This window comes from Camelus ferus, chromosome 8 (assembly GCF_009834535.1).
Source record: "Camelus ferus isolate YT-003-E chromosome 8, BCGSAC_Cfer_1.0, whole genome shotgun sequence".
Classification (NCBI taxonomy): Eukaryota; Metazoa; Chordata; class Mammalia; order Artiodactyla; family Camelidae; genus Camelus; species Camelus ferus.
This window is the reverse complement of record NC_045703.1, coordinates 17,120,377-17,147,958: the sequence shown is the minus strand read 5'-3', so window position 1 is coordinate 17,147,958 and position 27,582 is coordinate 17,120,377. Positions and strand designations below refer to the sequence as shown.

The 27,582-nt window shown below is 36.8% G+C and overlaps 1 protein-coding gene across 1 annotated transcript in view; it reads right to left on the bottom strand.

Moving 5' to 3' along the window:
* Window positions 1–27,582, bottom strand: part of MEI4 (meiotic double-stranded break formation protein 4) — a 157,859-nt gene that overhangs the window by 31,817 nt on the left and 98,460 nt on the right. The window contains 1 exon segment of the mRNA XM_032484497.1: window positions 15,242–15,373. Coding sequence (XP_032340388.1) covers window positions 15,242–15,373 — 132 coding nt within the window.

The window sequence follows — 27,582 nt, the reverse complement described above, 5'->3', positions numbered from 1 at the left end:
TTCTATTTGACATGTAATAGGTAAGGCCAAAGAGATTAAAATAATAAGAAAATATGATAAATATCAACAATGTCAGCTATAAACTACAATGACTGGTCTTTCGAAGATGCAATTTTTAGAAATGTTTCCTCAAAAAATTTCTCAATCAAAATCTATAGTTTAATTTTTGAAGTTGGAAAAAAGTTATGCTCAAGGCCATTTAGAAGTATGAACAGGAAGAACACCTAAGAAGCAGCAGTTATAACAATTAGGTATTAAAATATCTAATGAAGTTAAAGTAACTCAGATTAGCATGGTAGCAGTGTAAGAACTTAACAGGTTAGGTTAATAAACAAACTGTACATGTGAAAACTAAATACACTAAATAAAGCATCACAAACCAAAGGAAAGGAGTTAGAGCCACCCAACAAATAACTGGGAAGTTGAATTTTTCTCCACTTCATAGCCTCACTTCACTCCATGCACTGATACATTTTCCAAATATATTAAATAAATGTAAAAACTAAGATATACAATGAATCAATTTCCAGCAATATGATGAACCAAATGACCAAATTAACCCTCATACTACACAATACCTAAAAATATTTAAACACATCCCCTTCACAGATTCATACAGACACACAAACCTAGAATTAACAAGAGGAGAGGGGCTGAACTGTCTGGAAAGTACGGATCATCTTTGGGAGTCAGAAATAATGAGAAAGACTGAACACAAAGAGAGGATCTGTCTGCTGGTATGGGACCTGTGCTTTTGGGCATTCTGCCAGCTCCCTGCTGACCAGCATCTTGGGTTTTACCTGGATACGCTGACACCTATACAAGGTGGGGTTTTGGAACTGAGGCACCCACTAAAGCTGAAGCCATCAAAAGTCACCCTAAGTAGGTAAACTCGGGGGAAAAATACAAAAAAAAAAAACAAAAAAAACAAAAAAAACCCCAAAAACGAAAGCAAGAGTGAATTTGACAAGAAATAAAGGAAAAGAATTTCTGAAAATTTGGAGTCGTAAACCTACCCTTACGCAGGGTGGAGATGAGGTTCACTTCTATTTTAAACTGTATGTAAGACTGTCCTATTCCTTGAAAGCTAAGCATCATAGGTCCTAAAGCCACTTGCATGTGTTACTTTGTGCAAGAGGCGAGGAAAGGGTGTGGAGATACTGGTCTCCCTTTCATCTTTTATTATCCACACAATATAAATATACGCTTGGATTGTATTAAATCCATGTAATATCAATGTACATAATAAAATATAAAACCATTGCCTTCAACTTCTTTCCTCCACATGTGGCAAGGAGTGGGGATGGATTCAGGCATGGTGGCTGTTATAAATATAGTAATAAATATACTCTGATATATGTATCAAAAACATTTACCAAATTACTGATTTGTGTGTATTTCTTTAATGTTTCATATTTACTCCATTATTCTTTAACATAAAAATTTCAATTTACAATACAAACTTACGAATTCATAAGCAAAATTTAGAGAGCTGAGAAAAGTGTAATCAATGCACAGAGAAACAACTACGCTAGAACTTCAAGATGGAGGAAATCAACCCTACTGCATTTGTGCATTGCTAGAAGGCTTCTGTTAGGTTTCAAGGCTTTGAAATATGTTTTACTGGGACCTTTCAATGTAGACAGAGGGCCTTTGTTTGCAGGTGTAAAAATAATCAGAAATTAGAAATTTAAATTTTAAGATACGCTTTGTGATCACGAACTCTACTCTGAAAGAATTATTCCTATCACAATTCAAAAAGCTATGAATTATGATTGTGTCAGGAAAAGGACAAACACCAACAGATTCACAAGCCATCCTAACAAGCATCAGTAATGTCGCTATGCTTTGTGTGGGCATCTGCTCTGTATAAACCCTGAGATGCTCTCCAAACTAAAATGGTAAAATGGCCAGAAAAGTGGAGTGATCATGATACAATCTGTTTGAAGATACCCATAAGCCACATGTTAGACTGGCTGCCACTCTAAGTCTTTGGTTCAACTGCCTGAGGACAAAAAAAAAACCAAAACATACTTATCACCAAAAAGCAACTGCGTCTGGCTTACAACTAGGCTCAGGAATTCTCCAAAGTCACTAAACTAATTAATGATGAAGTTCGGACAGAACCCAGGACTTCCAACTGGTACTCTGTCCTCTTTCCCCACCTTTTACCAATTCTATTACGCTTCTGTCTTCATCCATGATCAAATCACGAGTAAATTAATGATTACTTAAAAATGTCAGCTCATCATTTGCATATTTTGAGTTGCACTGTCACAGCCTATTCTGAAATTAGACCATAGAGGCCATTTTAATACTCACAGGTATATGGTAATGTATGGCTTTTACTGATAAATCATCCTGGTCTTTACCATTCTGTTGCCAACTATGTCCTCTAGCACGAACTAGACAGAGATTCAAATGGTTATTCTGGACTACTTGTTCTTTAATAGATTTTTTTTAAGTCTGCCTATGTCTTTATAGCTTTTTCCTTTTTTTTTTTCCTCAACAGGCCTGTCTATGGCTTTGAATTGAAACAGAAAAAAGGGTCATTAAAATTACCAAATTTTTAATGAGAATATTATGGCAATAGAGAATATTTTGCAAAATAAGGCAACTTATGTAGATCTAAAGAAATTTTACTTTTAGACAAAAATAAAAGAAACCATTCAGTTATGTATCGAGTGTTAACTTCTCAGTTAAATCATCTAAATGGAGCCATTCTCCGCAAATACTGATGGTGTTTTATTTTAAATACTCACAACTTGCATGCCATTCAACCATAAAGCATTTATTTGAAGTAACCACAGTGTCCAAAATTTTGACAGTTTCTAAAAGGCCAAGTAATTGTTATATTTTATTGACATCTCATCACCCCAGAAATTTATGACAGTCAAATCTGTGAAATCAACCTTGGAAATTAAAAAAAAAAAAAAAAGATACCTATGTCTCTCCAAGACAACCAGGATTTGTTTGTTCCTCCCATCTACCCCACCCACCCATCCTCTCTTGCTCTCATCTCTCACTTCCTTTTGCCTGAGAGACTGGGTTTCTCTCCATTTTACACATTCATGCTACTGGTGCACAGTTATGTGACCGACCACACTCTCCAGCTCATTAAGGTTCTGTTCCCAGTCTGCTTGCCAGAAAGAGATGTTTCTGTCCAAGCTTTTCTTCTCTTAAACACTGTCTGAAAATATAGTCTTTTTCTTCCTTTCTTTCTCCCCACTCCTCCTCTTCTCACTATAATCCAATCTACGGGTTGAAGAAAATGAGTTGTTTCTCCTGTACAGTCTGATTTTACCAATGGCATGCTCATGGTTAATTTAGCACGTTCCTCTGTGTTGTCTATAAGTCTGTAGTTCATGCTAGGGTCTTCAAAGTTTGTCTTCAAGATAGACTGCTGCAGAGGTCACACAGCATTTTAACCAGGCATCTGATTCCAAAGCTCATGCTCTTAGCCAGAATGATTTAGCATAGCCTTGGCGATGTCTCTACAAAGCCTCTGTGTGGTGAATGCCCCAGCTAACTTTCATCTTTGTTGCCAACTGAGCTCACAGATAAAAATTTTGCTTAACAAGAAGTAGCTTCAGAAAGGCATTCAATGATGTGGAGATGTTTATGCCAATAGCATATTTGGAGGAATTTTAAGCTTTGTTTCATCCTTACCTAATATTTAATTATTTGCATCAAAAACCCTGGTAAAGGAAAAACAGCGCTAATCTAAAACAGAACTCGCTATCAGGGATTCCTCCTAAGTTCTTGTTATGAAACAACCCAAAATAAACGGAAAAGCCATGCTGGGGAGCCCCAGTCTCCACACTGTCCACTTGAGCACAGTTGGATGCAAACACTATTCTCTCAGATGGATTGACAGCTGATGGCACCAGGCTTCCCAGATCTTGGATATGATAAAAATACGCATATTTTGAGAAAATTATACGGTTTCTCTCTCAGCTGAAATAGGTCAGCTGTTTCTTGCTCAGAGCTATGATTATTTTTCTCTTTATCTTGGTGAAAAATGCTTATTTTGTTGCTACATTTTGCACTGATACAGAAAATTAGTTTGCTTTGGAGAAAGTATATACAAACTCGATTCAGATTCAGAAACTTTAATTTGCATGTTCCATTTTTATAAATGAGTTGCTTAGTTTTTATTTTATTTAACAAGTTAAACAAATGAAGAGTAAAAATGCTTCCTAATGAAGGCAGCCGAGTTGTTTAGTTTTCTTCTGCTAATATGCTTGACTTCCAATTTAAAAAAATCTACTTTATGTAGAAATTTCATTTACTTTGTAAACTTTAGGTTTCTAAAGTATTTAATTTGAGTATGCAGATAATACTCAAAATTCAGATTTCACCCCATCCTTTTCAATATTCCAAAAGCATTGCCATTTTTAATAGCTTGGCTACTGTACCCCAAAACATGCTGATTAGATAGTGGCATGAACTGTATCTAAGCAGAAAAACATTTCTGTAAAAAAGCCATTAAAATCTGAGGTTTCATTTTAAATCAATATAGTTTTGAAACCCAAGGACATTTTTTCTTTTAGAATCTATGTTACATTTTTAATTCTGAATTTTTTTCAACATAAAAAATATCTCAAAATGCAAAAAGCACAGCTCTTGGGTATACATACTATATATTTTCAACACTCATTAATATTTTCCTCATATTTACTTGAGATTCTGCACTTTTAAGAGAAACTTTTAAAAAGTCTAGATATACTGGAGGAGTATTTCTTGTGTGTGTGAAAACCGTTTTGTATATATAATTTTCAAAACTGGTATATTTGGGTATCTCTCCTCTTTGGATACTTCCTTGTTCCCTATAAATCAACATAATGCTTTCAAAATTTATCACTGTTAATACATGGAGACCGAATTTATTTATTTTAACTGCAGAAAATTCATTTTTTGATATCCCACATCCAACCATCTTTTTTAAATGGGCACTGTTATTTCCAAGTTTTAGCTGCTGCAAAAATGCTAACGTGCACATCTCTGTACAGGCATCCTTCGTACAGTGGACCTGTGACAGCTTAGAGGATACACATCTTTAACTTTAGCCGGTGATGACTTCCATCTCCCCACACAATCACTAACACCTGCTACTGCTGCCAAGTCAATTTTTTTTTAAGTTTATGTCAATATAATCAGTATGATACTTCTCATTGTCTTCTAGACTTGCCTTTCCTGGCACTGCTGGGGCTAAGCACCATTCATGTTAATTTTCCTTCTGTGTTTCCTCTTCTGTTAAACTGCCTTTTCCAGTTGTTAGCTCACTTTTCTACTGGATTATTTATCTCTTTTTCTTATTGGTGTATGGTTCATTTAGTCTTCACCTTTTATTGGTTATAAATTATACAGATTTTTTGGGGGGATACCATAATCCTCTTTACCATGTCGACAACTCAAATACAGCTTTATAAGGAAATTTTCTTTCTGACTCAGTTCCAGAAACAATTCTCCTAGCACACGCAGGAATCAGGAACTTGACAGCCAGTTGGGAGGAGACAGTGAATCTGCTGCTACTCCCTGGGGATAGTCCCTGGGGCGGGGTGGGGAGTGGGAAGAAAAGAAGGCTGATAACTAGGCTGATCATCTTAAGTGGACCTCCTGGTATTTGCTATTAAGAGGAGATTGTATCTATTAAACATCCTTAGTGGGAGGTTCCTAACAAAAGAATTACGCATCTAAATGGACCAGAATCTGTGAGACACAGCTCCTCGAAGGTCGGTCATATAGGCTGTAAAGTTCTCTGGGTTATAAAATGGAGATGTTTAACACCTTAAGAGCTCTCTCTGTGTGAGAAACCCCACAAAATCTCCCTTGGAGACCTCATCTATTATTCAAGGACAGGCACATTTCAGAACAAGGACCTCAAGAACCACACAGAAAGTCCCACGTCTGTCTGCTTCATCTGTACCCTCTGTCTGTCTGTCCCTTTGAAATTATTAGATATTGAATGAGGCCTCTCTGATTCATAGGATTCAGTCTGACAATCCAGTGGTGGATTTGCTCACAAGTGTCATCAGCGATTTTGCCAGGGTAAGCCTGAACACTCACTGAACCTCGACTGTCTCCTTTCTGCCTTGCTTCTGGACCCTCTCTTTCTGCCTATCTGATTTTACTTGACGCATCATAGAAACTGTCTTTCTACTTGATTTCCATTTCTTCAAAAAATACTGTCTTTGCCACCTTCCTACTTATCTTCACCTCAAGGCAACTGGCTGGTTATGGGGCCCGGACTGGAGCCAGGACTGGAGTTAGGATTCTTTAACACGCATACACAGTATAACCAAAACATTTATGCCACTTTTTCCATGTCACCTTTCCACATTCGCAAAACAGTCTACTTTTCTTATAATTTAAAAATAAGATACACTGATAAGCTAGCATTCAGTAGTATAAAAATTTTAGTAATGCCTGCTCAGAAGGATGGTTCTGTGAAAATCATATACCATCTAGCTATCTAGAGAAACCTATATACTCATTCATAAAATTCTAATAAACAAAACAGGAAAGTTACTGAAAACATGTCTATTGGCTTTTATAGAGATACGCATCCCAGGGGTGCTCGGTAACTGTTTACTAGCTGGCTTTTCCTAGATGGCTGCTGCTTGAGTTCTGTATAAAAAGAGGAAGAAAAGCCATTCAAAGGAGTTGCAAAATTTTCCAACACAAAGTCCTAGGGGTGTAACAAGTGAGAAATTAATATTGATGTTTTGATTTTGTTCTCAGTTTTGAACAGCCAGACAATACAGGCCCTTAGAAAATCAATGTGTCAGCAGTTTAGAGCATTCCATCGGGGCCCACTTTTTCAGGTATTTTAACAACAAACAGAAAACCAAGGTGATTATGTCCCAAGATGGTAAATATACAATAATCATGATGAGGAAAATTCTGTCACTCCAAAATGAATGACAGATACAAACTCTTAATTTTAATCAAATGATAAAGAAAAGACTCCCAATAGGAGAATACAAAATCTATAATTTGTCAAGATATGAGGAGAAGTTTATCCTCAACAGCATGTAAACAACTTTTTCAAGACAGAAAAAAAGTGCATTCAAACAAACACAGCTATAGAAAAGGATAACAAAATAAGAGGATGCAAAGCTACTTTCTCATAAATCAGGCTCACAGTAGATTGTAGATAAAGAATATATTAAGACTGACACAGATATATTATGTGCTATAATTTTACCTTTATAAAAATAACTGAGACAATAGACATGTCAGATGCAGAAGACAAAGTAAAAACAGTATCAGTGAAATACAAAGAAGTAAGGTGGTTGGTCAGTGGCTTATTTATTTTATAACTAGAGATTTACTTCCATTCACCCATTTCTCACCTGTCCTGGCAACCACTCATGTGATCTCTGTATCTGTGAGTCTATTTTTGTCTTGTATTGTTTTCATTGTTTGTTTATTTGTTTTTAGATTCCATATATAAGTGAGATCATATGGCATTTATCTTTATCTGATTTCTTTCACTTAGCATAATACCCTCTATATCCTTCCATGTTGTTAGTAAATGGTAAGATTTCTTTTTGATAGCCAAGTGATATTCCATTGTAACAGCTATCTATTTTAAACAAAAACATATATGAAAAGCCTTAGAGAAGTATGAAATGTTTAGAATAGTGTTTGATACATAATAAGGCTCAATAAATATTTATGATAATAATTATTATTGAATTTCCCACTAATTTTTATAAAATAGGATCTCTCCTACATCTAATATACAAATACATTAGAAACTGAATCAGATTCGTATATAGTACATTATATACTTATAGTTTTTAACTTAGTGACTACTTAGAAGACTTTCCATCATTAAAAACTAAAGCTGTTTTTCATAGCTCCTGGTGACCTGTTAGTATTCTTTAGATAACAACAAAGTAATTAAGTGTTTAAAGTGAGCTAAAGAAATGCATATAAAAGCACTAAGAAAAGTATATTATGTTTATTTTGGATTCAGAAAAAAATGTTAAACTTCAAAAAAATGTGTTTTAATTGAGGTATAGTTTATGCACAGCGAAACACCCAGGACTTTAGTGCACGTTTTGATGAGTTGTGACAGTTGCTATGCCCTTGTAACCACACTCCAATCCTTCCTGCCCCTTTTCAGTTAAGTCCAGGCTCACATCGAATCAACCAATATTGTAAATATCTTTCACCACATGTTAATTTTGCCTGTTTTAGAGCTTATTAGACATTTAATCAAACCACATATGTTCTTCTGAGTCTGGCTTATTTTTCTTAGCCCAGTTTTTTAGGTTCCTCCATGCTGTTGTGTGTGTCATGGTCTTAATGCATTTTGAGGTTGAATAGTATTCTACTAAATATGTTTAAGATAACTTACTTATTGATTCTCCTGTCAGTGGAAATACGAGTTGTTTTTGGACTGATACTCTTAAAATTAAAAATATTATGAACATTTATGGGCAACTGTTTAAGTCAATGTAGCTGTTGAATTGCTTAGCCAAACGGAAAGAGTGTAATTAACTATCTGAGGAACTGTCAGCCTGTTTTACATTTTCCTAGCAGTTTACGAGTTCCCACAATCCCACCAAAATTTAGCATTGTTAGCTTTTTAAATTTTAGCTACTCTTGTCATTGTCCAGCGCATTTCTCTGATGACTAATCAAATTGCACATTATTCATGTATTTGCTGCTCATTAGTACATCTTCATTCACAGTATTTAAATCTTCCACTCATTTTTATATTGAGTTGTTGATCCTTTCGTTCCCAACTGAATTACCTTAAGACATATCAAAATCAATTGGCCATATGTGTGTGATCTATTTCAGAACTGTCAACTTTCTAGCTTTTCGGTAAACTGTCCAGGATTTTCTATGTTTCTCAACATGCTGACTCTAAAGATAGTTTCACTTCCTCCTTTCTCAAAGCGCAGCAGCCTTATTGCAATGGCTAGTATGTCTCGTGCAATGATAACCAGAAATGATGGAAGACGACATCCCTCCCTTATTTCTCATCTTCAGGGAAAAGCATTCAGTCTTTCACCAGTGGGTATAACTATAGGTTTTTCACAGAAAAAAGAATATCATGCTGAGAAAGCTTCCTTCTATTTCTTACATTTGTACTTTAAAAAATCATAAATGGGTTGTGAATTTTGGCAAATGACTTTTCTGCATATACTCAGATCATATGGGTTTTCTGTTAATATTATAAATTATATTGATTGTATTATGAATGTAAAAACAACATTGAATTCCTGGGGTAAATCCCACTTGATCATCATGTATTATTCTTTTTATATGTTGCTGGATTCTATTTACTAATAGACAGTAGAGATTTCACTTCTGTGGTCATGAGAGATATTCTGAGTTTGTTTTTGTTTTTGTTTTTGTTTTCTTTTCTTGCAATGTCTCTCTGGTTTTGATCCTGAAGTAATGATGGTCTCATGAAATGAGTTAGAAATGTTCCCTACTCCTCCATCCTCTAAAGAGTTTGTGTAAGAGTGTTATTATTTCTTCCTTAAATGTGTGACAGAATTCATTTGCCCCTGGATGGTCTTTAGAGAAAGGCTTATAATTTTAAATACAATAGATTTAATCAGCATAGGGTAATTTAGGTTTTCTAAATCTTCTGGAGTCAGTTTTGATAATTTTCGCCTTTCAAGGAATGTGTGTGTTTAATCTAAATTGTTGAGATTTGCAAAAATTTTTTTCATATTTACCCTATTATGTTTTTAATAGCTTTTTATTTTTATGCTAAAATTTCCTATTTTTCTTATTATTCATGTTTTCTTTTTTATTGAATGAAAGATTCATTCAATTCTTTAGTGCTTTACAATTTTCAAATTTTTTTTTAAGTTTAACATTTTTTATTGAGTTATAGTCATTTTACAATGTTGTGTCAAATTCCAGTGTAGAGCACAATTTTTCAGTTATACATGAACATACATACATTCATTGTCACATTCTCTTTCGCTGTGAGCCACCACAAGATCCTGTATATATTTCCCTGTGCTACACAGTACAATCTTGTTTATCTATTCTACATTTTGAAATCCCAGTCTGTCCCTTCCCACCCTCTGTCCCCCTGGCAACCACAAGTTTGTATTCTATGTCTATGAGTCTGTTTCTATTTTGTATTTATGTTTTTGTTTTTTTTTTTTTTTTTTTTTTTTTTTAAGATTCCACATATGAGCGACCTCATATGGTATTTTTCTTTCTCTTTCTGGCTTACTTCACTTAGGAAGACATTCTCCAGGAACATCCATGTTGCTGCAAATGGCATTATGTTGTCAGTTTTTATGGCTGAATAGTATTCCATTGTATAAATATACCACATCTTCTCATGATTTCATAATCCCATAATAACCCCTTATTTTTCCATACCCCTCCATTGCAACCTCCCTCCTCTCTCCCCACAGGTAAGCACTAGTGTGTTCTCTGAGTCTGCTTCTTTTTTGTTTTATTCACTAGTTTGTTGTATTTTTTAGATTCCACACATAAGTGATATCAATGCAGTGTTTGTCTTTCTGTCTGCCTTATTTCACTTAGCATAGTGTTCTCCAAGTCCATGTTGCTGCAAATGGCAAAATTTCATTCTTTTTATGGCTGACTAGTATTCCATTGTATCTATATACTATATCTTCTTTATTTGCTCATCTGTTTATGAGCACTTAGGTTGCATCCATACCCCAGCAATTATAAACCGTGCTGTTATGAACACTAGGGTGCATGTATCTTTTTGAATACATGTTTTTCAAATACATATCCAGGAGTGGATTTGCTGGGTCATACAGTAGCTCTATTTTTAATTTTTGGGGAAACCTCCATACTGATTTCCAAAGTGGCTGCACCTATTTACATTCCCACCAGCAGTATATGAGGGGTCCCTTTTCTCCACACCTTTGCAACATTTGTTATGTGTTCTTCCTGATGATAGCCATTCTGACAGGTGTGAGTTGTTACCTCACTATGATTTTGATTTGCATTTCCCTGATGATTAGCAATGTTGAGCATCTTTTCATGTGCCTATTGGCCGCTTGCGTTTCCTTTTTGGAAAAATGTCTATTCAGTACTGCCCATTTTTTAATAGTTTTTTTTTTTTTTTTATGTTGAGTTGTCTGAGCTGTTTATAATGTTGGATATTAACCCTTTATCAGTCATTATTTTTTCTCATGGTTATGGGTTATACATTCTTTCTTCTTCATATATTGTGATTTCTGAATGGACGCTAGACATTAATGATACCATGTTGTTGAGTTTCTGTATTACACTGTTCCAGCAGGTGGCCAACAGAGCTGTGAATCAGCAAGTTCATTTCAAGTTCTGTTAGAATCTGTCTAGCAAAGTCTTAACCCTAGGACTATAAAGTACATACTGCTAAGGGTCATTTTAGGGTCTCTACTGATTTCTTATTAAATAAGGTCTTGCCATTATAGCTGGATAGAATTTGGATCACCCCAAGCACTGAGTTCTGGCCACTAATTCAGCTCACAACTTCTTTGTAGTATTTCTTTCCGGAGTAGTTTTTCTTTGCTTGGCCTTGGGAAGTGTCCTACCTACGCATGTGCAGTTTAGCACTTCAACAAATAATCAAGAAAACCTCTGTGCAAATTTCTTGAGCTCTTCCTTTTCAGAGTTTTCTTCTTTCCAGGACACTCATCCAGAAATTCTCTCCTTCCATACTCTGGAACGCCAGCCTCTGCCCCTTCAGTACAGTGAGACCGCTGGGACCTGGTTGGGTTCCACCTGTGTCACAGTACAGAAAGGCCTTCAGGCCAAAAGTTAAGGCAATCATGGGGCTCACAGAGTTTGCTTCCCTTACCTCAGGAATCCCAATTTTGTACTGCCTATTGTCTAAAATTCACTAATTTATACATTTGTCCAGACTTTTTGCTCTTTACATTGGGAAGGCTACTCTGTGAACAATAAATTTGTATGACTTTTTAAATTCTTTTTCATAAGTTCCAAGAAATTGCATTTTTTAAAGAATAATCAGACATTTTATTATGCCTTTTCCAAAAAATCTTCATAATATGCAAGTCTGAGATGTAAATCACCAGTTAAGAGTTGAATGCAGTTAATGCAATAAAATCAACTTCTTAAATGAATCTCCATGAATCAGTTTCAGAAAATGGTTAATGTTAAGTTTTGTATCAGAGGTCAAAATGCATAGCGCAATGATCTATATGTACAACAATAAGACTAGTAAAGTGTGAGTATCATAAGATGCCACTGAGCCACTAAAAATCACATTTTCTTAGAAAATTAAAATCATTTGAAAAGTGCTCATGATATAGTTACCTGAGAAAGCAGAAGATAAAACTATGCACTGTATGACAAATATTCTGGGGAGCAAAATACTCTAAGAGACACAAAACTGGAAAGTCATAAAATGTATAGTATGACTTTCATATTTATATTTTATTTATAGATTTTCTACATAATCCATATTACATATAATAAATATATATTACTGTTTATATCTAATAAAATTCTTAAACCATTTAAGCCTGACATTCATAATAGTCATCTAACATCTAATAGTAAAATAAAGCTTTTGTTCTTTCCTTGTTCGTACATCTGCCTCTCCCATTCCACAGTACTTTCCCCCTGCTCTCTTTCTGATTATGATTTCATGATTGCCATACAGTGATTTCCCCCAAATTTTTATGTATGCCCCTCTCCTTTCTCTCAAGTTTTAATTTCATATTCCCATCTGCCTATTTTTAGATTACTTCAGTATTCAGTATAGTCCTGAAATCAGTATATCCAAACTCAACTTATTCTGTTAATAAACAGAATAAGCATTGCTTCCTAGTTACCTAATTCTTCTCAGAGATATCATTTTTCCTATCTCTTAGTTTTACAGTATTAATTTTTCCACTGATTCTCCTCTCCTTCACATTAAATCTTTCCTTGAGTCCTTTGGATAACACCTCTTATATACAAGTGGTTATTTCTATTGCTGCTTGTCGAGGATTTATTGCATTGAGAGCCCCAAATAAATGTCTTCCCTGCATTCATGCCCTTTGCCCTGTATTCCCTTCTTCTCTGTTCTCTTGCTACCATGAATCTCTGAGCCTTATGTGTGATGAAACTGTGGACTGGCTACATCATAGCCACCCTTTTAGAATAAAAAAGCTGAAAAAGCATAAAATTTCATTTTCTATACTTTTTTGCTGCTAGGGTTCTGAATGTGTAGTTGATTTAGAAATGAATGCACTCATAAAAACTTTGTAGTTGAAACAGAACCACAGTGAGACAGGTACAGCGCAGGGTTTAAATCTGGCTGCTGTGCTTTGTGGCAGGACTGTTTGCTGGACTCTGACTGTAGTAGCTCCTTGAGTCAGCAGGCAGGTTCCGGTCATGATGACAAAGGCAGCAGTTCCTCTAGAGGCAAATTCTGCTGTGTGGTTATGGGAGTCACTCATGAAAGAAGGGCCTGGAGTCTCTTCTCAAACAATTCTATAGCTATTCATGCATTCTTTTCTGCTTAAACTGGCTGGAGTGAATTCAGTTATCTACTGTTAATAATGCCAACTAGTGGTTTCCTTGTCTTTAAACAACAATATTAATATCTTAAAAGGTTGTTAAAAGGATTGAGTGGGACAATTCATGCAAAGCATGTTAACATATGTTACCTGCCAAAAATTAGTTCTTGTTGTTTGTTACCGTTACTGTAAAGTGGCTTAATGATCAGAACGCCTGGGTTTGAATCATGGCTTTTAACATATGTCCTGTCTACAATCTTGGTGAAATTGCTTAACTGCTCCAAGATTTGATTTCTTTACCTACAAACTAGGCCAAAAAGTGTAACTACTTCATAGATTGTTTTTTTTTGTAAAAACTAAATAAAAATTTCTTTTCTGCAATTCGCTCTTCTCCACAAAAATCTAATTCCATCAAACTCATCTCTCACATTGCTTCCTGTTTTTAATGCCATGATCTCACCTTGTTTCCTCAGAGTGCTGGGCATACATTTTAAAAATAACACCCAGTGCCTCTACATTATATATCCTCTGTTTTTCAATTCAAATCCATTTTTCAAGTTGTTCCTATTAAAAATAACAGCCAGTCCCTCTACATTATGTATTCTTTGTTTTTTTTCAACTTGAATCCATTTTTTAAGTTGTTCCTTTTCCATGAAGTCTTCTTAGGGACTTCCAACCTAACTTGATCAATTCCTTGATCTCAGAGATGCTACAAGCAGCACCATGCATTTTAACACTTCACTGCTTTCAATTAGTAAACGTACCTTACTTCTTTCCCAAATGGATTTTCAGCTCCTTGCGATCAGTAACACTTACTTTTTAAAAATATATCTAACAGAGTTCTTACAAGGGTTCACTATTTAGTAGTCACTTGAAAAACCTGCTGACTGGATGATTTACCACAGTCACTGAATTCAATTAGATTATATAATATTTTGGACTATGTCATAAAATGTTGAGAACTTCGGTATAAGAACTTGGTTAAAAGCTATTTAATACTATAGACATATATTTTTTCCTCTTTAACAAAACATTTCTGTCTCTGATTTCCTTTAATTGTGCTTAATTTACCACAACAGCAATAATAACATCAAATGAGTTGACAAAGTTAACACATATATGCCAGTGTCATATAAACATGAGAATGACTTCTGTTCCTTAGACATACTTGTCAGCAGTGATATAAGACTTTGCACAGAAAAAAATGGCTTAGAGCATTCTTTTCAACCTTGGCTGCACGCTGGAATCACCTGGAGAGCTTTAACAAGAAATACCAATACCTGTGTCTTAACCCCAGAGACTGCTCTTTGATGGGACTGGCATATGATCTGGCAACGGGACATTTAAAGTTAGCTAGGTGATTCTCGGGGGCAATCAGGACTAAGGAGCACTGGTCAGATGCTCTTCTGCATTTAGCATCCTCTCCCATTCACTTTCCTCTCACTGTTTTGCTTTAGGAACACACTGCCTGCTTGGAGAGGTTTAAGGCCATTCATTCCTTTGGCATTCCTTTGCCGTCACCGGTGACACCTTTGGCATATATACACCAGTAAGGATGATAAAATGGCATTATTTTGAAAACTGTTTTCTGACAATATCTTTCTGTAATTTCAGCAGGCAGAAACAGTATTCCCAAACGTTAGAAATAAGGTAATGGCTAAAATATCAGCCTGGCAAGAGCAGAGGGGAGGAGAAAGGGAAGGAAAAGCCTACAGCTGTATCAACTATAAATCAAAGTTACAGTTTCAAGTTGTGTGTACCTGATTGATGGAGCCCAGATCGTCAGTGAAGCTGTTTACTTCTGACAGAAGCAGAGAAATTATAGATTTTCTCAACAAGCTGCATCTTCCCAGGGTTACCAGACTCTGAGAGACGTAATGCTGCACCTGAAACTGAAGATCAAAATGAGTAGGTTTCAACTTTCTATCAAGTCAGGTCAAAATCTATTTAATGGGCATTTCCTAAGATTTACTACTGAGCCCCACGCTGCGGGGAGTACAGAAAGTGTCAGCATGATTCTGGGTCAGTCTCAAGCAAAGTTGTGAAACAGACAGACTGTAATAATATAAGCAATGACATTTTACAACAGTTAATATTTTGAAATGTGTGACAAGGTGCTAAAATGGAAGCTTTAGCTGAAGGACCAAAAGATAGTATCATGTAGATAACAGACTACGTACAGAACGAATAAAGGAGATGAGAAAACAAGACTCTCAAGCCCTTACCCACTAAATACAGATATGGAGATAGAGAGAGAGAAAAAGGGTAAGAGGGAGAAGTTTGAAGATGTCTCTTTGGGGAGAGCTACTGGTGCGCCCCGCGTCCCACCTCTACTCTGGTGGGACTTCTCTATTCTCCACAAGTCAAAAGAGAGATGCTGTAGCATGAGGGGAAAAAAGTGCAGACCTCTGAATTTTCATGTAGAGGCAGCAAAACTACCCATCATGAAATAAATTTAAAAAGACAGTGGGAGACAATAAACTATATCCCATATAGTTATTAGGAGAAAGGCCATTTGATTATTAATCACATTAAGGAGGGCGTGGCTCATCTCTGGAATTTCATTAAATTCCATTAAATTCATTAAATTTCATTAAAAGTGAATCAATGACAATAAGGAAGTAAACAGATTATTGACGTCAAAAGAAATTTCTGTTATAAATCTGGACATGCATAACTAGCTGCTAATAACCATTTTCTAAATCAACTTATCAATTTAAAACTAAGACCACGTCAATTTATTGTCACAGAAAATCATACTTATTTATCACTGTTACTTCTTAATAATGTAATGGCTGACACACACTTTTCGTAACTCTCCAGTACCCCTTATTAAATTTCAGATTTTTTACAACTTTTTTGTTTGTACCTGAAAGAAAGAGTTCTCTTATCTAAGCTCTGAAAAACTTCTCTTGAGTATTGTTTCACTGGTGGTTTAGTTGTTTACTTACTTTTTTCAATATTTAATTCTGTAGCGGATAACTTAAAGAGGAAAAAAAAATTACAATAAAAGGGACTTCAGAGAGTAGGAATGAAATGAAGGTAGTGACGAGGTTAGGTTGCAGACTCGAGCCCAGGGGTGCTCAAGCCAAATTCCAGCTCCACTGCTTATTAACTTCTACTAATAACTTACCCTTTCATGTCTTGGCTTACACATCTGCAAAACAGTGAGTGTGACAGCACCCACCACACAGAGCTGTTGTGCGTATTAAGTCAACAGCAAAAATGCTGAACCCAGTGCCGGGGACCTAGTAAGCGCTCAGTGAGTGTTAAATGTTACAATGTAGGATACTAATGTAAAAGCATTGAAGGTTATATGTTTCATCCATTGACCCTTGAGAAGTTAAGTGCTAGAAATAAGATCTATTTGTCTAGAGTTAATGCAGTCCTTTTAGAGGGCATTATGAGAAGGAAAGTTCGTCACAAAGAGCTCTCCCATAAAATAGCCATAAACTATGACTGTCTTCCCAGGATGACTGAAGTTCACGTGAAAGCAAAGACGAAGTACATAGCCATTAAGCTGACTTTAAAATTCTGTGAATATGATTAGAAAAATGGCCCCTGCTATTCCTTACACTGTAATTGACTCTTGCCCTTTTGTAAATGCAATGGGGCTTTTTGAGAGAGGCTGACGTGGAGGCCAGGACTTACATTACACGTGAGGCAACTGCGGTGGAAACCACGGAAGGGCTTGCTCGACACCGGTACCCTCATTTGTTGCTCTGGCACATCTTCTGTATTTCAGAGACTGGGGAGCTAGAAAGAAATTTCCCCAGATTCCTCCGCAGCTAGGATTTTGAATATGAGCTAAATTCTGCCAACAAGAGTACTCTTTTGAGAAAGTGATTTGGAAGGGCACTACGGGAGAGAAGGCGGGCGCGCGGCCCGCGTACACTGGTGCGATTGCGGCGGAGGGGGCGTGGTCCTGGCTTATCCTGCAGGCGGTTCTGAGGCTTCGTACGTTTTCAAGTTCTTAATCCTAGTAGAAGCAGCAGGATGTTATCTTGGTGACTCACTGGTTTAGAAAGTAATTCCTGTCAACTTAGTCTTCCCGAAGGTGTTTGGATCTATATATTCACCTGGAGGAGTCACAGAACTCAGTGCTGCATTAAAGTCTTGAAATACTCAGGGGTGGACATTCCTACCACATGCCCAATAAATCTGCCTACTTGACCTGTGCGGAAAGTAAAAGGATCTTGGAGAATGGTAGTGAATTACTGTAAAATTAGTCAGCGGTGCTTCCAATTACACAGTGCTATTATTCCAGATGTAGTTCCTTGCCCCTGTCACTTGCCAGCAGGATACTTTTCCTGTCCTATTTAAGGCTATGTCAGCTGACATAGCCATCATTACTCCATGTGATTCTGGTCACTGAAACATTTCACAGGACATCATTGCTGGTAAACTGTACTGAAGATATCACGTTGATATGGCCGAGATTTTGAAGGCCCTGGTACAGTACATGCATTCCAGCGAACGAACCCCAGAATTCAGGTGCCTGATCTAAGTGGGAAGTTTCTGGATCTGATACATGTTGGAATACTGCCCACCCCTCAAAGTGAAGAACATGTTGTGTTAGTATGTGTTTCCTATCACTAATAAAAAGATACATTTGATGGGCCTTTGTGGATATTGAAGGTAACATATACCCATTTAATTTTCCACTTGGATGCACATACTGAGAAATCATAAAGCTGTGAACTTTGAGAAGGGCCCAGAGTAGCATATAAAAAGTCTCTAACTGGTCTAAGTTGGGAAACAAGAAACTCTGCCATGTGGCCCCTGCGACCAGTAAAAGCCAACATTCCTGGAGCTAATCAGTACACTCTGTGAGGCCTGTAGCTGGCCCTAAGGAGATAATCACAAAGGTGAGTGCTTGGGTTTGGGGAGAAAGTCATTCTTTTATTTATAAGTAAATATTATTCTTTATAGGAAAAAAAGAAATCTCTTTGCTTATGCTATTTGGCCACAGTAGAGACTGAGTGACTGCCTGATTGTGGGACACCAAGCGACTATATATGCCCAGAGCTGCTCATCTGAACTGGGTGTTACCTAAAGTCGGGTATACAAGCAATATTCATCATTAAGTAGTTGCCCTGCATTAAAAAACTGGGATCAAGCAGGAACTAAACGCAGAAGTAAATTTTCCTTGAGCAGTTACTTCCAACTAGAATACTGCTTCTTATAAGGATGAGTAATAGGAAACTTACATTCTAAACCAGTGACCCATATGTGATGCCCTTTCTCCCAGAGCAGGAATACATGGGTTCAGAAGCCAAGGTATGAAAGTAAGATCAGGAACTCTCAATATTACACCTAATGATTTCTTGGCAAAGTGTTCTTCCCATCCTTGTGACACTGGATTCTAGTTTAGAGGTCTACGTAACCATGTGAAAACGGTTTCTTATCAAAGGACCCAAGAATGGTTTCATGAACTGGAAGCAGAGATTTCCACCTGGCTGTACGGATTTCCTCATGCCATTATACCAATGACAAAAAGGGGTTCCTGTGCTGGCTGGCACAACTGATCTCAGTGACGGAGGAAAACGAGGATTTACAGCACAGCGATAGCAGGGAAGACTACCTCTGGAAGCCCGGGACTGCCCTGTATTACTAACACGTCCGAGTGGTAGAAGTAAATACAGTTTCATGAGGCAAGATGAACAGAAGGTCAGATCTTTCAGGAATGAAAATCTGGGTAAATCAATCTAAGTGAGGTTCTGGCTGAGGACAAAGAGAGAATGTGATTGCCAGTGGAGGAAGAAAGTCAATACAATTATGGACTTACAACCAGCTGTAGAACTGAAGGTCATGATGGGTTATTTTTTCTTTGTGTGTGTATGTGTGAGTTATTTTGGCAGTGGTGGACTTTATAGCTTAGTCCATGAATTACAGGGTATCAAACTAGAATTGTGACTGGACTAGCAGGGGCATGATTATCACATGATCACATGAAATCACATCACATGAAACAATCAAGACTTCAAATTCTTCCTTTTGAGGAGAGGTCCATGGATTTTTGTTTCTGCAGAGCACTGGTGCATTATGTTTTCACAGCACACTGTTGTTGCTATTGAGATCTGGGGAAAGTTTGATTATGGGCAAAAGGGCACATATGCATATTCGAATTATCAGAGGATAGGCTGGAATATCCATTTAAACATTCTTCATGCTTCTAGTGCTAAAGAGGCTAAAACTCTATTTCTAAAACTCTCTTTTTCAAAGAGAGGGTTCTGGATATAGTTTAAATTTTTGCAATTGGTTGATCTTGTGTAAGACAGAACCAGAAGTACTTGGGTGAAAGGCAGATTGCAGGGCATCCCTTCTGAATGATAATACAGTTTGCAGCAGACGCAGCAGGATTCTGGAACAGCTATGGCAGAAGTCCTCCTGATTCAGGAGGTTCCTGAAGATGACGGAAGTGCCATCGTTCTGAGACTGGCAGCTTTGGAGACTTCCATCTCTGTGCTGCCTCGGTCATGGCAGAAGCAGCAGCAACCCTGATTCTGTGGTGTGGTTTATCAAATGGGATTTTAAGAAAAATTTTAGAACTGTGCTTAATGCTAGCACTCACCAAAGAGATACAAATTACCAGTAGAGAAAGAGAAAATATTAAAAAAACAAAATAGAGATCGAAAAGTATGTGAAATAAAAATTCAAGATGGATGAGCTCAGGAATAGGATGAAGGTGACTGAGGAAAGAGTCTGTATACTTGAATATAGGCCAACAGAACCTGTGCCATCTAAGGAATGAAGAGAATCTCAGGGACACGTGGGACAATATGCACAGGTCGTAAGTGTGACTGGAATCTAGAAGGAGAAATAGGACAGAACAGGAAGAACATGTTCAAAGAAATAATGGCTGAAAACTCCCTGAATTTGCTGAAAGGCTGAATGTACACATTTAAGAATTGCATTGAACCCCAAGCAATAAATATGAAAAGAAAAAAAAGCCTAGGCATTATCAGAGCCAAATTCTGAAACCATGGATTAAGAGACAGACCTGAGAGTAGTCACAGAAAAATGACACCTTATATACAGGGAACATAATTCACGTAACTCTGAACGTCCCATCAGAAACTATGGTGGGTAGAAGAGACCAGATTAATATCATTAAAATGCTAACAGGTAAAGAAACATCAACCCATCATTCTATATCCAAGAAACATTCTTCAAGAATGAAGGTAAAACATATTTTCAGAAAAAGAATATAATTAAGAAAACGCATAACCAACAGGGTCATAGTGTAAGAATTGCTAAGAGAAATGATTTTTATGCTTAGTAGAAATGATACTAGTGGAAAATTTGAATCTTCAGGAAGAACTGAAGGGCATCAAAAATGGTAACTGTTTGGATAAATATAAAAGATTATTTTCCCCTTAATTTCTTCAAAATACAAGTGAAATATATATGTAATACTGTCTTGTATGTGGGTGTGGTCCTGATGTGAATAGCAGGACCGCAGTTTTGAGGAGACAGTAAGAAACTGGGAAGGCTGACAACGAGGGAAGCAAGCAGAAGAAAGTAAGACAGGCACTCAGTTCCCACACCTGCCAGACAGGGACATGGCACAAAATATGCTTACTGGGACCAGAATGTGAGGACAGTGCTCTAGAAGCGCTACTAATTTGAGACGAAACCATCCATACATCCTTGAATCCCTGCCGTGAAGCAGGTGGGAGCCCAGAGGAAGAGTTAAGCACACGGGTAAGGGTCAGCTGGCTGCTCGGAAAATAGGTGGGAGGGGCAAAGTCACACTGTGTGACGACACTAAGATGCCTCGTGTATCATGGAGCTTCAATATGAAGCAAGAGGTTTAAAACATCAAAGGGCAAGCGAACGGTCGATGAGGTTTAGGGCAAGGAGGACAAAGATGGGAGCCGTCTCATTATGTAAACATGGTGCTTAGAGCTCACACATGACAAAGAAAGAATTATGCATTTACTTTTCATTTCTCCCATTCAAAGGGATGCTCTTCAATCTGGAGATAATAAAAATACTATAAACAAAAGGTAACGTAAACCAGAATTAGAGGTACAGATTCAATGAAGAGTACGTGAGAACTACACTACTTGTGCTGAACTCAAAGTGTAAAGGATTTTATCCTAAAGTACACAAGGTACTTGTAGATGTGACTGATAATATATTCATGACAACTGTGGAGAAATCACAAAAGGCACTAAAGGAATGGAAATGGGCAAGTGATACATGGATTTTAGAGAATGTGAAAATAGATGTCTCAATTTACAGAATAATATGTATGGATACTGAGACATTCTAGGACATTACCACGCAGAAAACTTTTGATAACTAAAGCATAAGATGCATATGATAAGAAGCATACAGAGTCCATTAGGAAAATGCATCAATTAACAAAGAATGCCTGACCTTAATTCCTGTCCTATTATGATAGCGTTGCTATACTCAGTCAAAAGAAGTCCCAGACATAGAATACACGATTTCAACAAAGGCTCTGAGCAAGCCTTTAGGATTTCTTGAGCATACAACAGGGGCCCCGTGAGTTTCAGGCTGGGTTAATGAACTGCACATAAAGAGTGTGGATTATAACTGGAGGGGCTCCCCTAACATCACCCCACGGAATTCAGGCCTTTGGTCATGTTTTTAATGAATAATTTAAACAAAATCCTGCAAATCAAAATTTAAATTATGCAGTACTGGGAGAGACAGTTAGTGCTGTGGTAGCAAAACCAAGATTCAAATGCACTCTTTAGGCTGTAATAACTGGTCCCAAATAAGTGAAGTGAAATGGAGATATATGAAAAGTTATGTCTACTTAAAGTCCTATAACCTGTTGAAAACAAGAATTATAACCATAGGAACTTAAAATATCTTTTTCTAATCTGTTAAACACTTAACCAGGTAGAAGCTAAGGACAATTAATGTCCAGAAGAATCCAAAAGCCCCCAAAAGGCTGTTACCAGTGGCACCTTTGTAAAGGTCCTCATATTTCCAGAAGATGTCTTCTGTAGACTTGGTCCCATGGGACAGGCAGTGATTTCTGTTAGACTTTGTCATTTTCAGAAATGACTTGTTCAAATGAACGTGACTGAGAATCTGGAAAGCTCCGGGGCCCTACCCAATAAACTTTAAAACAGCCATCTGCCTATATGCAGAGTGGATCTTGCTTATTTATGACCAACTTCTCAAAGGTGGTAGATTAACCAAACAAAATTTCATTTCCTTATCATTGGGGACTGTGTGACATTTGAAAGGAAGTCAAAAGTAAATAATAATAAAACATGGCATTTTATATGCTCAAAAGGATGTAGGAGGCTGTAGAAACCATGTGCCTTCTCATTTAATCAAAGGTTTTGTATCCTTGAGTCACTGACTTCTGTTTAAAGATGTACATGCATCTGCTAATAAGAGATACAGCAAATCACACTTCACAAAAGAATAAGAGAAAACAGGTTAATGCTAGCAAGTTTACAACTATAATTCTGTGAAACAAATTTAAAGAAAACAGTTTGAGATCAAAGGTATGTAATTACCACTGAGTAACTGGACAAGTGGTAGAGATTGGTTATGTGGAAGGACTGTCTTGGGTGTGCATTAGAACGCTGAACCATGCTTTCTATTTCTATGATATCTAGCCGGATAATTCTGCTAATGAAGGAAACTAAGTTAAACCAACTAAAAATGTCTACAGAATTATGCTGGTTCCTTCCACCTAGGAATTTAGGCAGAAGAGCTGGGATACTCCATCTAGCATCCCATCAACACTGATAACGGATTCTCCATTTCTGAAAGTATTTGAAAAAGGAAGCAATTGAGACTCAGAAATGTTATGGTGACATGGTGAGTGGCAGAGTCTAGGGCTAGATTCAGATTTTTGTTTTTCTAACTTGAATGCCTATTATCTCTGCTGCCAGTAAAGTAAAACAGGATAACGAGGCAACAGAATAGCAGAAAATAATATCAGTAAAAATACACTACAATTTATTAAGCTTTTATGTTGCATTATGTACAATGCTTAGTGATTATATATCATTTAATCCTCCAAACGACCCTGTGAGGAGGTATAATCTCAATCTAAATAATAGGGACACAGTCTAGAGACAATAAGTAATTTGTTCACAGTTAGATCAAATAAACAACAGAATTAGAATCCGCTGGTGCTGTAAACCTTTGTATACCTACAGGTCTTACATCCCAGTCTCTCATGCAGGCATAACAAATCTGAAAGCCCCCAGAGCTTTCATGGAAAATGTTCAACCACTTGCCATATTTTGATAAGGGTGTTATTACCACACTGAATTCAGGCCACAATTGCTGGAGTGTGCACTTCAATGTCTGTTAGCAGAGCAGCACTGGAAGCAAGCTGAGCCATAAGGGAAAAGACACTCGTGCACAGGGACAGGTGGGACGACGCACTAATAGGAGTTCCCTATTTTCTGAAGCATCTAACCTTATACTTTGCTACCCCTCTTATTTTCCTCTTATTCTGTAGTTAATATGTATTAATTGTATAAAGCAAGAAAACCAAAGTCTATTTGGAACAAGAAAGAAATATTCTAGGGGATGTTACTTTAGGCAAGCTGGGGAAATAAACAGGAATGAAAATCCTCTTTCCATAAATGCTATAAGCATACCTATAAAACTTTGAAATAACCAAAGTATTCAGTACTATAAACCAACACTAGTAATATAAATCTGGATTATCAGAATGGAAGTGACCATTCCATTCTAAGTAGGCAAGCAACTTAGAGGAAGAAATGCACAGAGAATTGAGACCTGGGACTAACCAAGGCTTTACTGAAACCAGCGTGAGTGGCCCTGCTGCTCCCCTGGCTCCCCAGGATCTGAGCAGTGCCAGTTTGTGCTGTGGGACAGACGCTGTCCTACAAAGATCTTAAAATTTCAGTGCAACAAGAGTGAAGGTAAGCAATCCAAACTCAATGGAAAATAAATCACAGAAAACAATTTTCAAAGGCTCTCACTCATATGAAAACACAAATACTACAAAAGTAAATACGTTACATCGGTTAGAGTAAAAGTTACTGCTGAAATTAATTACATAAAATGACATTTTTAAAAATAATTGGATGTGTTTAGATTCCCTATGAGGTAGAAGATTATTTATGAAAATGCTATGATTCTAAAGAATAGGACACAGCAAAATTAAAGCTATAATAATTAAAAGTAAATGGTACTGTAGAGCACAGGGAACTATATTCAATATTTTGAAGTAACCTATAATGAAAAAGAATATGAAAAGGAATATATGTATGTGTATGTATGACTAAAACATTATGCTGTACACCAGAAATTGACACAAAATTGTAAACTGACTATCCTTCAATTAAAAAAAGTAAATGGTTATACATTCACTCACTCTTTATAGCAAATATTGACTAAGTGTAGTCCATGTGCCTGCCAGGGACTGAGGTAGTCCTCATTATCTCCTAAAATTCAATGAGGAATAAAATAGGATTACTTCTACTTCAGTAGTTACTTCTGCTTAGAGTGGGCAAGATAATTTAAAAAGCCTTCAAAATGCAATCTGGTTTGATCCTGGCGTAAAAGACTTTTCAGAAATTTTTAAATGTGACTCATCTGTACAAATTTGGAGAGAACATATCAGTGGTGCATTTACATCATTAAAGAGGGTAAAGAACATTTAAGGGACTGAGTAATGGCTTTAAGGAAAGAATACTGTAATAAGACTGCTAAGTGAGAAACAAAACTGATTAATATCTAACAGGATAAACCCCTATCATAACCTCCAGGCTAACTTTTTTCTTTTTTTAAAGGTCTGAGAGATTTTATGCGTTTATGCATGGACATAAACAGATGTCCTGTGCCCACTAAGGCTTATCTTTTCCACTGTACAGAAATCCTTCACACCTATACCAGAGGGGAATCTATGGGTCAGTATGGAGCTTTACACAGTCAGAGTTCTGACAAAGCACATTCCCCGACATTTCACTAACATTAGACGAGGCTCTGGTATGTCACTGATAGGATAATCAACCAATCTTCACCTTATTTCTAGGCTCTGGATAATGTATCTTAACACTAGTTAAAACAATCAATTTTAATGCACTGTTGAATTCTTAAGAAAGAGAGATCCTCAGAGGTCAAAAGAAAAAGAGGAAATAAAGAAAAATACAATAAAATCAGACGATTAACTCTCAGAAATGGATAAGCTGGGGTTGCCTTGTCAGTACAGAATTCTTAACTAAGTCCTGGGTACCTCCAAAGTGAAGGAGAGGCTAAGATTCCCTAGGTTAAACCTAAAGAGCTAAAAATACTAATGGAAGGTGGCCTGGGAAGCTTCTACTAGCAAAAGAAACTTCCAAATTAGTAACAGTAACATCAGTGGTAGAACTAGTATCAGTCACCTCTAAGACTGCAAAGCCAGCTAGGTCTACATGGGTCTGGAATTCAAATTCATGCTACCAAGTATTCCAGGAACCCCAAGCTGAGAAAGCTAATTTCTCCTGGCAACTAGAAGATACCAATTTAAAACCACCTTTTACAGCTTTATTGATATACAATTGATACATAACATTAAGTTTCAGATGTACAATTTGATGCACGTAAATACTGTGAAAATGATTACCACAGTAGGGTTAGTTAATACCTCCATCACCTCACCTAGTTACCATTTCCCTTTTTGTGGCTGAGAACATTTAAAATCTGCTCTTTTAGCACCTTTCCAGTATATAATACAATATGGTTAACTATAACCACCATGCTGTACATTAGATCCCTAGAACTTTTCATCTTATAACTGGAAGTTTATACCCTTTGACCAACATCTCCCCATTTCTCCCACCCTTAGTAAACACCATTCCACTCTGTTTCTATAAGTTTGGCTTTTTTTTTTTTTTTTTTAGAATCCACTTATAAGTGATATCCTACAGCATTTGTCTTTCTCTGACTTATTTCACTTCACATAATGCCCTCGAGGTCTGTCCATGTTGTCACAAATGGAAGGATTTCTTTCTTTCTCATGACTGAGTAACATTCCACTGAGTGTATATACACCACATCATCTTTACCCATAGACTGACACTTAATGTTGTTTCCTTCCGTATCTTGGCCATTGTGAATAATGCTGCAATGAACACAGGAATACAGATATCTCTTTGAGGCCCTGATTTCATTTCCTTTGGATATATACCCAGAAGTAGAATTGCTGGATCATATCATGTTCTGTTTTTCATTTTTTGAGGAATCTCCATACTATTTTCCATACTGGCTACACAGTTTACATTCTCACCAACAGTGCAACAGGGTTTCCTTTTCTCTACATGCTTGCCAACACTTATTTCTTGTCTTTTTTATGACAGCTGTTCTAACAGGTGTGAGATGTTATCTCCTTGTGGTTTTGTTTTGCATTTCTCTGATGATTTGTGATGTTGAGCATTTCTTCATGTGCCTGTTGGCACTGTATATGCCTTCTTGGGAAAAATATTCCAGTCCTCTGCTCATTTTTTAAATCAGATCTTTTTTTTTTTTTTTTTTTTTTTTTGCTATTGAGTTATCTGAGTTCTTTATTTTCTCCCATTCTATAGGTTGCCTTTTCATTTTGTTGATTGTTTCTTTTGTTGTGCAGAAGCTTTGTAGCTGGATGTAGTCCCACTTGTTGAATTTGCTTTTGTTGCTTGGCTTTGGTGTCATATCCAAAAGTTCATTGCCAAGACCAGTGTCAAGGAGCTGCTTGTTCCCTGATTTCTTCTAGGAATTATATAGTATTAGGTCTTATGTTTAAGTCTTTAATCCATTTCAAATCAATTTCTATGAGTGGTATAAGATAGGATGAGGGGTCTGACTTCATTTCTCTGCATGTGGTTATCCAGTTTTCCCAACACAATTTGTTGAACAAGACTATTCTTTTCCCACTGAGAATTCTTGGCTCCCTGTCAAATACCAGTTGACCATATAAGCCAGGGTTTCTTTCAACTCTTTATTCTGTTCCTTTGGTCTATGTGTCTATTTTTTAATGTCAGTACCATACTGCTTTAATTACTTTAGCTTTGTCGTATGGCTTGGATGTGTGTGATGCATCCAGCTTTGTCTTCTTTCTCAGGATTGTTCTGGCTATATGGCGTCTTTTGTGGTTCCACATGAG